Source organism: Equus caballus, chromosome 11 (genome assembly GCF_041296265.1).
Source record: "Equus caballus isolate H_3958 breed thoroughbred chromosome 11, TB-T2T, whole genome shotgun sequence".
Classification (NCBI taxonomy): domain Eukaryota; kingdom Metazoa; phylum Chordata; class Mammalia; order Perissodactyla; family Equidae; genus Equus; species Equus caballus.
In genome coordinates, this window is record NC_091694.1 from 54,001,391 (window position 1) to 54,013,629 (window position 12,239).

The 12,239-nt window shown below is 46.5% G+C and overlaps 1 protein-coding gene across 4 annotated transcripts in view; it reads left to right on the forward strand.

The window, feature by feature from the left end:
• The window catches only part of SHISA6 (shisa family member 6), a 288,708-nt gene that overhangs the window by 127,525 nt on the left and 148,944 nt on the right, over positions 1–12,239 (forward strand). For 2 of the 4 annotated variants that reach the window (XM_023653508.2, XM_023653509.2), the window contains exon 3: positions 4,505–4,600. The exons of the other annotated variants lie outside the window; for them this stretch is intronic. In XM_023653508.2, coding sequence (XP_023509276.1) covers positions 4,505–4,600 — 96 coding nt within the window. The remainder of the gene's footprint in view (positions 1–4,504; positions 4,601–12,239) is intronic. 4 annotated transcript variants of the gene reach the window in all.

Here is a 12,239-nt window from a genome sequence, read left to right on the forward strand (position 1 = left end):
CAGAGCCACCAGCACTGCGCCGCTCCAGGAACCCGGCCTTGGACCTCTCTTTACCTTTAATCTGCCTCCTGCCTTGGGTCAGTTGTCCCTCAGCGCTGTCCCTATGACTTCTGACTTCTGGAGATGGCGACGGTGAGAGAGCAGCGGCAGAACTGGAGGTGGAGAGGTCATTCAGAGGCTGCTTTGCAAAGTTCAATTCAGCAGGTGGTGGTGGGCACACTCTGCAGCCTGAAACCACCCCTGTTCCCCATCGGGGGCTGTACACTTGTAGTATTGTGACATGGGTGTGCACATACTACTTAATAAGTATGCTCACATACCTCTTGCTGACCTCTGCCTAGAGCTCTGCTGATATACGGCTATGTCTCTGGAACTGAAATTTGGGCAAAGGTCGTACCCCTTTGGCCTCCTGCCTCGATGGCTGGCAGAAGGGCACAGATGTGGGGTCAAAGTGCAGAACTATGAAGGGGGTGGTTCTTTGTGTTAAGGCTAAAGTTCTATGATACCCGTTCATACCATCCCTGTCCTCAACCCATGGACTCCGTGCCTGACTAAGGCAAAGAAGAATCATTGACTCCACTCTCTTCTGACCATCCAGTTGCGTGGGGTTTCACTTTTACCAACTATTCTCGTGCTGCCCTTGTTTGTGCTAAACAGATTGTTCCTTTGGAGGGTACAGAGAATGTAAATCATTCTAGACCTTGACCTCGTAGCATTGGCTTAGATCCAGCTGAAGACTGACCTGGCAATTGTTCTCCCTAACACAGTGGTTCATAAAGTGTTGTTCCTGGACTTGTGACCATCATCAGCGTTACCTGGGAACTTGTTAGAAATAGAAATCATCAGGCCTCACTTCCAACCTGCTAAATCAGGAATTCTGGAGTTGGGGCCCAGCAATGCGGATGCTGTCCACGTGAGTCTGATGCACTCAGGTTTGAGGACCACAGCTGGAACAAAAGCTGAAACTACCGCTATGCCTTCTCCAACTCAACCTCATGGGCAGCTTTCCCAAAACGTGTCCCGAGAGATGCCTTTGAAAAATGTAAAGGCTCCCTGGGGATTTGGGTGCCCATTGACAGGTTCCTAGACTTGGTTTTCGTGTTTACTTTTCATTTTATTTAACTCAAAATTTTCCAAACTGACTCGACCATAGAATTCTTTGTGTCAAATGCTGTTGGCCCTGCCTCATTATCCCTGAGCGTATCTTTCCTTTTCCCAACTCAAAACCCTCAGTACTTGAAGCTCTGCATGTTTGAGATCCAACTTCCATGAACTTGGTCATCATCAAGTGGACTTCTCCTGGCTTAGCATTCCCACTGGGTCTTGGCTAAAGTCTCAGACAAGAGTCATGACTGCACTGTTTAGACCATGGGGTGAGGCGGCTAGGGTGAGAGTTGTAGAAAGATTGTGGATTTGGAGGCAGGTGGCCCTGGTTAGGATCCAGGGTCTGCCACTGACTAGCTCCATGAACTTGGGAAAGTGACTGTTTTTCACAGGGCTCTTGTGAGGAGTAAATGAAACCAGGTGTGCATGACAGAATAGACATGGGGGTGGAGTCAGAAGACCTGGATGCTAGTGCTGGCTCACTTATCTGTCAACTTCACACCTTTGACTTCAGTTTTTCCATCAGTAAAATGGAGGGAGTAATAATAATACACAACTTACCCTGCTGTAGTGATTAAAATTTTAAGTAAATAGTATATATGAAAGCTCCTTGTAAACTTCACAGTGCTACAAAATGTTTGTTATTATTATGCCAAAAAAATTAGGCTGTGTTTTCAGAGGCTCTGTCACTCTGCCTGGCACATGGTAGGTGATCAGCAAACTTCATTTGATTCCCTTTCAAACAAGCATCGCCCCAGAGCACTAGGGCAGCACTTAGTCCTGAGGGACCTTGTTCAGCTGACAGATAAGAATGATTTGTCAGTCGCACAGGCACTGTTTTATGTTCCGTCTTCCTCAGTATTGATTTGTTTATCAAAAATTTTATTTATAAGGAGCACAAAAATAAACCAGCCCAAATTCTGCAGGATGTATCACAAGGTTCTGAATTAATGAGGTCCAAATTTATGAGAGTTCTGAATTGTTACTTCCTTTTCTTGCTCTTCTATTGTCAGATGGCGGGGAGAGAGAAAGTCCCCACTCTCCCTGGGGGCGTGTAGCGTGCTCTTCCACCACCCCATGTCCCCCTCCCCTTAATCCCCTGATGAAGATGCATTTCTCCAGGTACTAGAGTCCCGTTTTTGGAGCTGTGACATCACTTGGGAATGCGATATGGACAGAAGCCTCTTAGTTCAGCTCCAATAATTCTATTCTGTAAAATTCTGGGTTGTGACCACATATTTTACAGAAAGAGAGTTCCTTGTGGAAAGCTGTGTGCCCTGAGGAATGAGGTATTTTATTCCAGAGTGGATGGCGTGAGGGAGACAGTGGTAGAATCCTCTTATGTTCCTGATGCGCTAGGATAACAGTTCCCAGAGTGTGGTCCTCCGACACAGCAGCATCAGCATCACCCGGCGACTTGACAGAAGTGCAAAATCTTGAGCCCCATCCCATATCTACTGAATCAGAAACTCTGGGAGTGAGAGTAGTGGTGTTTTAACACTCAGGTTTGAGAACCACTGATCTGGGAGAAGAAGGAAGGGACTGGGCCAGCCAGACTCCATTCTACAGAGGAAGAACACTGTAGCCCAGGACTTAAATAGTGGGTGGAGCCAGGCACCCACAAGGGTCCCAGCCAATGTTCGTTGAACCCACCTGAGTAAACTGAACTTAGGCTCCCTCCTCATTTACTCCAGGGCAAAGGTTCTCCTTCCCAGGGGCACATCAGAATCACCTAGAGAGCTTTTTAAAAATACCCTTGTCTAGAGCTTGGCTCGGTACTGTAGTGGTTAAGTTCGTGTGCTCCACTTGGGTGGCCCAGGGGTCACAGGTTCAGATCCCAGGCACAGACCTAGCACTGCGACCACGCTGTGGCGGCATCCCACATAAACTAGAGGAAGATTGGCACAGATGTTAGTTCAGCACCAATCTTCCTCAAGCAAAAAGGAATATTGGCAACAGATGTTAGCTCAGGGCCAATCTTCCTCACACACACAAAAATAATTTAAAAAATAAATAAAAATAAAAATAAAAGTACTCTTGTCTAAGGCCCAGACCCTGACCAACTGAATCGGAACCCCTGGAGTTATGTCTGGACATCTGCATTTTTAAAAGCTTCCAGATGATTCTGACATGCACCCAGGTTTGAGATCTAATGCAGAGGGTGCCCCACTAAGAAAAAAATGTGATTTAGGTTATCATTGCATTTGTCATAAATTTTTCCATTAGAAATTTATTTTACCTATTTATATTATAAAAATTACATATTTATCATAAGAAAAAACCTTAGAAAATATAGAAAGTTGAAAGAGAAGAATTAAAACTCATGTTCCAACTATCTAAAGGCAGTTGTCAGTATCTGGTGTGTTTCCTTTCAATCTTTGTTTTTGTGGCTGTTGTTATACACTGGTTTGAATTTTTTACAGCATTGTGATCATATTTAATATAGCATTTTCTGTCCACTTTTTAGTATTATATCTTATGTAGTTCTCCACATTGTTATAAGTACAGTGTTTAATACGCTCTTGTGGCACCATGACAAAAGTATGACTTTTCTCCATTTCCTCACGTGCATAGCTCAGGATAGCACTTTGAGACTCCTTTCTTCCTTTTCAGTGCCTGCATTGCAAGTGTGTTGTGAAATCCTACTTCGAATGTCAGAAGCAGAACGTTAACTCTCTTTCTCTTTGAATTTCTTCTCCCAGGGTCCTAACCTGTCCTCCGTCTTTTCCTCACCCCAACCCCACAGGAAGATGGATGCATTAGGCTGATGAGGGATAAGATCTTATTGCAGAAAGGCAAGAGAGGAGAGCGCATAAATATTTTTCCAGTGTTTTATAACCACTATTCCACTTGTCAGCCTCAGTGGATGGTGAATTTCTCCTAAGCTACAACGCTACGGGTCCATCGGATGTGGCGTGATTCATAAACAGTCACATCCATAGAGCAGTCCTGATCAGACCCGTGCCACTATGCTTTGAAAAGAAAGGCAACAAGTGAATAAGGCAAGAAAGAAAAGGAGGGAAGCTAGGACACAGGGAAAGATGTTAAGACAAATAGACTGATGTTCTGGTTCGCTCAGCCAGAAATGCCGGAATCAAGCCATGTGCCCCCTTTCCCCTCTTCTGCTTTCAACATAACCTTCCTAGATTCTTCTTTGTTGCACAATAATATATATATTATTATATATTATATGTTATATGTTGTATGTTATATATTATATATTATATATAAATTTATATATAAAATATATACATATATTTCCTTGACTGCTTCTCCCTTCTGACTTACTGATGATTTGAAATTAAGTTCCTCATCATCATGGGATGAGCTGGAGCTGCAACATTTGTCTCCTTGTTGGTGTCATGGATGCGCCAGGTAATTCTGCCCCATCTTCTTGCAGGACATTATGGAAAGGATGCTTACCGAAGTGGAGGACCTGATCTCCATAACTTCATCTCTTCTGGATTTGTCACGTTAGGAAGAGGACACACGAAGGGTACAGTGGAAACCATTTTTTACTAAAATACACAGGTTGCCTAGGGAACCCCAATCTGAAATGTGAAGATGGTGTGGAGGCCAGAGGCTTGTCTGGGACAGGAATAAATGGGGTGGTTCCATTGCAGCTTGTCCAGGAGACATGCGTGGCTTCTGACAGGAGTGACCTGGAGGTCACAAGTGTGACTTTAGAGGGTAATAATAGACTCCCAAGAGGCATCCATCCTGCTCCACCCATGGCGTGAAGCAGGACACAGACGCCAGCGGCTCCCTGTGGGAGGGGACCACAGGCAGCATGGTGGCAAACACTGCCAACGGATGTGGCAGCATTTGCAAAGTGTTTGTTCTCCTCTTGGCTATTATTCCTTTTCCTTTCTAAAGCCACATTTTATAAACCAATGTCAGTGTTCCGTACTGTGGGTTTCGAAGCCAGCGTGCATGTCGAGAGTTTCAGCATCTGAAGTGCATCTATGTAAACTCTCTGTGATGTGGACACAAAGGTAGAGGTTATGGAGACCTTCAAGCCGCAAGATGAAAGCTAACGTGGCATTTCTGCCGAGCTGCTTTATGACCTAGCCAACAGCTTGCAGAACGTCTGTGGAGGGGGTGTGGAATCCTCGATTCTGCCTTTTGTTTAAACCGAGTCCTACTAGTGTTGTGAGCATCCTGTCATATCAAGAGTAACTGGATCCCTAACTCCTTTGATTACCGTCCTCACACCTGTGTACTGTTATAGCCCAACTGTGAATTCTGTTGTAGGGATGGTATATCTCTGTCTTCCTCTGAAACATGTGTCTGTTTTAAGTGTGAGTGAACAAGGAACGTTGCAATTTTTTCTTACATTCCATGCACCAAATTTTTAAATTCCCTATGTGATGTTTGTTCATCCTATAGAGAAAAAAAAATCTGTATCTGTGTATGTATATTCTGTTGTGTCTCTTTGTGTCTAAATAAAGTTTATTGAGGATACAGGTGGCATTTGTGGCTACTAAGAGTTGCAGAATCAAATTGGGACCTGCTGGCTCCAGAAGGGGACATGGGCTGCACAGTTAACCAGTGAAAGACACACATCAACTCAAACCTGAGACGGCCGGCCCCCATGTCATCTGCTTTGTGATAATTATCTATCGCTGTGAAACAAATTACTCTAAAATGTAGCATTTTAAAACAATAATAAACATTTATTACCTCACATAGTTTGTGTGGGTCAGGAATTCAGGAACAGCTGAGCTGGGTGCTTCTGGCTTGGGGTCTCTCACGAGGTTGCAGTCAAGATGTCAGCAGAGGCTGCATCATTTGAAAGCTTGACTTGGAGTAGGAGGACCTGCTTCTAAGATGGCTCACTCACATTGTGCTAGCTGTTGGTAGGAGGCCTCTGTTGCTCCCTATGACATTCTCTCCATGGCTGCTTGACTGTCCTCACAGCATGGTGGCTGGGCTTCCTCCGAATGGGTGATCTAAGAAGGGGAAAGACAGATGCCACAATGCCTTCTATGACCAAGCCTACTGGTTACACACCATCATTTTCACAATATTCGATTGGTTACACAAGTCAGCCCTGTTCAGGATGGGAGGGCACTACACAAGTGTCTGAACACCAGGTGCCGAGGATCACTGGGGGCCATTTTGGAGGCTGTCTACCACACGCCTGTGACCCGTGGAGCAGAGCTACAAATCTGGATCTTTCCAACAGAGCATAGCAACTCTTACTAAGGCTTCTCAACTACAGTGGTTTCCTATCGTTACCCCTACTCTGTATAGATGCTTCGCCCTGAAACACCTAACAGTTCAATCAATACAACACTTTATATACATATATATATAACATAAATATATTAATATACATATATATTATAAATGTTATTGCTTTTGGTTCACACATGCATCCAACAAATATTTCATGAGGCTTGCTATGTGCTAAGCAGTATTCAGAAGTAAACAACATAGAAGCTGACCTTGTGGAACTCACATTCCATTGGGGGAAGCAGACAAAATAAATTGTGGACGATAAGTGCAAGGAGAAAACCTAAAGCAGGTAAGGGCAGCGTGCTGCGGCAGGAAGCTGCTCTTGTCAGGGAAGCTCTCTTGGATAAGTTGATCACTGAGGGAGACCTGCATCCCAGGCAGAGGTGACAGGAAGGCCCTGAAGTAGAAGCTTTCTTGTGGTGTCAAGAAATAGGAAGGAGGCCAGTGTGAGGGAAGCAGGATAGAAGATGAGTAGAAGGAGAAGGGATCGGAGCCATAGGGGAGCCAGATGATGCATTTATCAGGTGGTGGACATAGACTACTTTCAAATTAACTAGACTTCCATCAGAACAGCATAAAGGTGATTCTTTATCCTTGTCTGTCTTTTTGGTTAAAGTCACCTGGAGTATCCAGGAGACGCTATCTTGCCCATGCATGTGGGGCTTTGCTGTGACTGCTGCTTATTATCTGCCCATCTTCGCTTGTTCTGTGGCCTCACCCAGCCCTCCTGTGCATGCGTGATGTATGGGCTGTCCTCCTGGCCATTGCCTTTACCAGATCCTCTTCTCCGTTCCCATCCACCCAGGGCCTCTAAATCCTTTTCTGTCCAGAAATGGACCTTGTGTGTATTTTCCTATTTAGATAATAACTAAAGTTTTATGAGCAAAGAGACTGGGATCAGGGAGGGGGGCTTTGGAAAGGGGGATTCCCTTCCAATATCAGAAACTCTTTATCCCTGCACAGCCCAGATGTCTGGAAAAGGGCCAAGCTCCATGCTGCCTTCCTCCAGAGCAAACTAAGTTCAACTCCAAGCAGCACCTATAAGCAAACCAGCCCCATGTGAATATCCCATGGGAAGGGAGCCACTCAGATGTCTAACATGGGACCCTTGTCCATTGTGTGTATTTAATTCTCTTCCTTTTCTTTCTCTACTTATTTTTTTGCTTCTGCTTCAGTTACTGCCTTGCTGGACCCCCTTTATTCCTTTTTCCCTTCTTCCTACATTTGCCTTAGGCTTTCTGGTGGCCGTGCCCATTGTGTAGCCCCACCATGACTCTCAGAACCAATAGGGTAGCTAACACCTGCTTTAGAGGGTGATATCATTGCGCTACCAACCTGCATCATGGAAGTTAACATGGATTTCTAGTCAGACTCTGATTATGTAAAAACCTAGCATGGGTGGTCTCTGTTCTAAATGGCATTGGGAACCTTCGTGGGAAGCCAGGATGTCACCAACCCTGTCTGCCGCGTCTCACGCCCCAGGGCGTCATGGGGAGAGAAGTGCTCTCTAGCTTCAGTGAGGACTCCTCCAATTTCAGAGAGTAGGGATGAGGATGTGTATAGGTCTGCCTGCTTTATAACAAGATCCACAGGTGCAGGGTAATTCAGTCCTCTCAAATGGAGCCTAAATAAGTGGATATTGCTTTGTTAGGGGGATTGAGAAGTTGAAACATTGGAAGGAATAGAATTCTGACTATGGAGGCTTCATGACCACCAAAGGCCCCTGCTCTATCTCTATCCTGTTGGGAGACCCCACCTTTTAGCCTAGGAGGTCACACATTTGTTGGCCGGCCTCCTAGGTGGCATAGCACTACCCTAGGCTCACGGGCTCAGAATCTGTACAGACACCCCTCTTCAGGACTTTCTCACTGAATGATGTGCTTTTTCCCTTAATTCTGACTTTTCTTCTTGCTTTCTCCTTCTTCTAAGGAACTACTTCTGCATGTCTCCCCTGGTCTGATTTCTTTCTTTGACCCCCTGCTTGCTCATTCCTTAGGTTAAATGGAAGTTAAGGCTAAGGAAGATATTGATCGGAGTGGCCTTGAGTTTAGTTCCCCCTACAACGTTTTCTCTGTTAATTAGACACGATCATCCAGACTCCCACACAGGAGCCCAAGGCAGTCTTTAGGGAGGCACCGAGTCTGCCCAGACTGTGGTGATGGAAGCCCATGATAAAGGCTTCTATCTAGGGAGCAGTGGGTATTTGCAAGTGCTTTACCACACTGTCTTATTCTCATCGTTACAACAACCCATGGGAGAGCTCTTCCTATCCCCATTTTATGGGTGAAAAACTGAAACTAGAGCAGTTGAGTAACTTGCCCAAGTCAACATCAGACAGTGCTGTTTCATTCCAAATCCAGGCCAATTTCCAAAGATCGCACTCTCAGCCACTGCGCATCCTGCCTCTTGAAGACGGCAGGAGCCAGGGAGGCTAGCAGCAGTGATTCGACGGGACCCACACATGGTAAGCACTCAGTAACCGATGCAAGACGGGAAGTCACAAAAAGAAGACAGACCAGTCACTAGAGCATTAACACCAGCTTAACAGAGTCTGTCCTACCAGAAAGGAAGCTCAGTCCCCTTGATAACTTCTCACGGTCTGTCCAAATGCACACGTCTGCAGGGACCCCGTTCTATTTAGGCAGTTTGGTTAAAATCTCAGTTAGATTGGCTGTTTTTGCGTCTGGTCGAAAAGAAGCCCCACATGTCAATATTAATTCCAATGATCTCCGTTTGTGCATCCCAGGCCACCCCAGGGCTGAGTCCTTATTTGGGGGACAGTTGTGGGGGAGGGGCAGCAAATGGGCATGTGCTTACTGCAGCCACTTTCTGCACTCAGGCTGTGCTCAGAGTGGGGGTGACATGCTGTACTACCTGCTCTCCTTTGGTGTCTCTCACTGTTCACCAGGTCCTTTCCACCATGCCAGGAGCCAGAGAAAGGCGTGTGTATGTGTGTGTGTGTGTGTGTGTGTATGAGAGAGAGACAGAGATAGAGAGAGAGATCTCTGAAGCCTTTGATAAAAGATAGGAGCTTCAAAGTGGTTGGGCCTGGTTGGGCCTGTTTGGGCAGCGGCCGCCATTGCCCATCTGGTTGTTGGTTCCTTCATATGAGCACATGCGCTGAGCACCAGCTCTGTGCCAGACCCTGCTGTAGGCACTGAGGACACAGCAGACACACTTACATGCTAGTGACAAATGACAGAAAGAATGACAGAATTAAATATATGAAGTATGTCAGATGGAGTTTAAAAAGCTCTGGAGCAGAATGAGGCACGGAAAGGAAGGGAGAAATTGCAGTTTTTAAAAGTGCATCCAGGAGGCCTCAGAAAAAAGTGACATTTGAGCAAAGACTGAAGGAGGTGAAGGATCAAGCCATCTGTATTCCCAGGGAAGGGTCACTCAGGCCGAGCGAAGAGCCACGCATCGCCCACCTGGCTTTCGTGGGGACAGCTATGAGGCTAGAGCACATGCAGCTGGAGCGTAGGCAGCAGAGGGTGAAGTCAGAGACAGACTAGAGTTTGACCACACAGTTCCTGTGGGCCATTTAAGGATCTGAAGAACAAGGTGTTTTTGGCCTGAGGCATTAGGAAGATGGAAGTCTGTGGGAGGGACAGAGTTTAGGCAGAGGTCGGGGGTGATGTGAATTCAGTCTGGCTTCATATTAAGTTTCAGATGCTTATTAATCATCCATGTGGAAATGTCAAGTTCAAGGGTGATATACTGGCTGGGGACATAAATGTGGGAATTTCCAGTACATAAAGCCAGGAGACTGGATGAGATCAGCTAGGGAGTGGCTGTCACTCCCCAGCTGAGCAGAGGCTCCAGAAAGGATCCATGGGGCACCCAACATGGAGAGGTTGCAAGAGAGAATGGCTGATGCCTGAGATGTGCTTCTACATGATCTGGGCGAACTGAGTGATGAGAAGAGGATGGTTGATTATGTGAGCCTCTCTGTTTTGGGATATGTTTGAAATGCTCCATAATAAAAAGTTATGATGAGTCTGGGTAAAAGGCCTACCAAGAATAAGGGGGCGGGGCAAGGGAAAGCAAGGACCAGAGCCTTTGGGTCAGTGTGATGGGTGGGAGATATTAGAATACAGGAGGTGGCGTAGCTTTTGGTGATGACAAGGTCCAAGGGATACTCGTGGGAGTTGGTGGCTGAATGAAGTGGAGAGGTCAGTCTGAGCTGAGGTCAGGGACCTGCTTCAGCTTCTTCAGGTTCCAGGTGGTCTAGGGACATCCTACCCAGCACTGTCCTTCTTGGATGTCTTCCCTCAGCCCTTGCCCAAGCCCCACTGCTGATCTGAACCCCATGTGCCCCCTGGACTCCTGCTCATCTCTCTCACCAGCCCATTTGTCTGGGTGCTGCCATGGCTGCACATGATACAGGGTTTAGAATTAGGTCTTCTCTTCTAGAAAAGAAAGAATGAGTGTGTAGGCTTCTACAGAACTTCAGGCCACCACCCCCACACCAGGATTTGAGCAAGAGCCTTCATATCATCCTGTGGATTGTGGCAAGGGGACCCTCGAGCCATTTGGTGAAAGAAACCAGCTTAGATATTTTCACACTCTAGGGAGCCAGGGGAGTGAGTGGGTTTGACTAAACCAAGGTGTTCAAAGGCTAGACTCCAGATAAAGCGCAGAACTCAGAAGGCATCTGGTGTCCATGGCAACAGTGAGCCAGAAAGCAAGAGAGAGGGAAGGCTGGGCCTGGCTTGCCTGAGATTGGCCTTTGAGAAGCCAGTACCACCTGGGAGCATTCTTTCCCGTACCTCCCCATAGGTCAGGAGTGGGCGGGAAGGAGTGGGAGCAGAGGAGGGAGGAACTCCTGGCTTCTGGGCTGAGGGCACCAAGATCTAAGCTGTGTGACGTGCACACGTGGACAGCTCCCTTTGTTGACTCTGTGCCTGTTCAATCCTAAGTAATGGCTGGATACTGAGAACCAGGCATTGCCTCAGTGTGCTCAGCTTTGTTCAGTGGTATTTGCATGATCCAGGCCAGCACACACAGGCTGTCCCTAAGCCTTACACTTAGGAAAATACATGGCATCAGTGTAATTCCACATTTTGTTAGAATTGTCAACCTCACACAGTGGCTAATTGGTTAAAACTGCTTACTTCAGAAGCAAAGATGGGCCTACATGAATGATGAGTACCATGCTCACCCAGTGGATCCATTTCTTAACATAACTGCTATTCAAACAAAATAAAAGGAAATAATGCAAAACAAAACCCAGTGCAATACCTTTGAGAGTTTCTCATTTGGATCCTTCTGCTTAGAAATTAAGCCATTTTGCTTAAAGGCAGCTATTCTGCAAAACCCCCTTTCCCAAGTAGGTCCTGCTAAGAACACCCATAACCCTCCAGGAAGCAGAAAGGGTGCTGCAACTCCCCTCAATCTGACCAAGGACTCTGTCTCCACCTAGATTGGTTTTAGCAGCAGTTAAACCGTGCAGCTTGATCTGAGGAGCACAGTGCCCTGGGCCCACTTCCTGAGCCATCCAAGAGTCTACTTCTAAGGTAGGAGCACCCAGTTTGCCATTGGGAGGCCCACTCTCCAAGGCATCGAGGAAGTCAGTCCACAGTCTTTCCTTCCCTCTTTGGCTCACCTCATTCTAAAGGCAGTGCTTGGGTTGAAATGGCACGCTGACCGGTAATGTTGCATCAAAGCTGTCACCTAACTCACATTATCTCGGTAAATGGTGGCACAGAGGAACATTCCCATCTATCAGGCCTTTCACTAAGTCCTGGACCGTGCGTGTCCCTATTTAACGCTTGTTTGTGGGCCTACTGCCATTGGCCCATGTAGGGTGCCAGGCCAGTCCACTGGGACAATCTGCTGGGCTGGTGTAAGGAGAGGAGAGATAGTATAGGGCAAAGGAGGAGGGCCAGGAT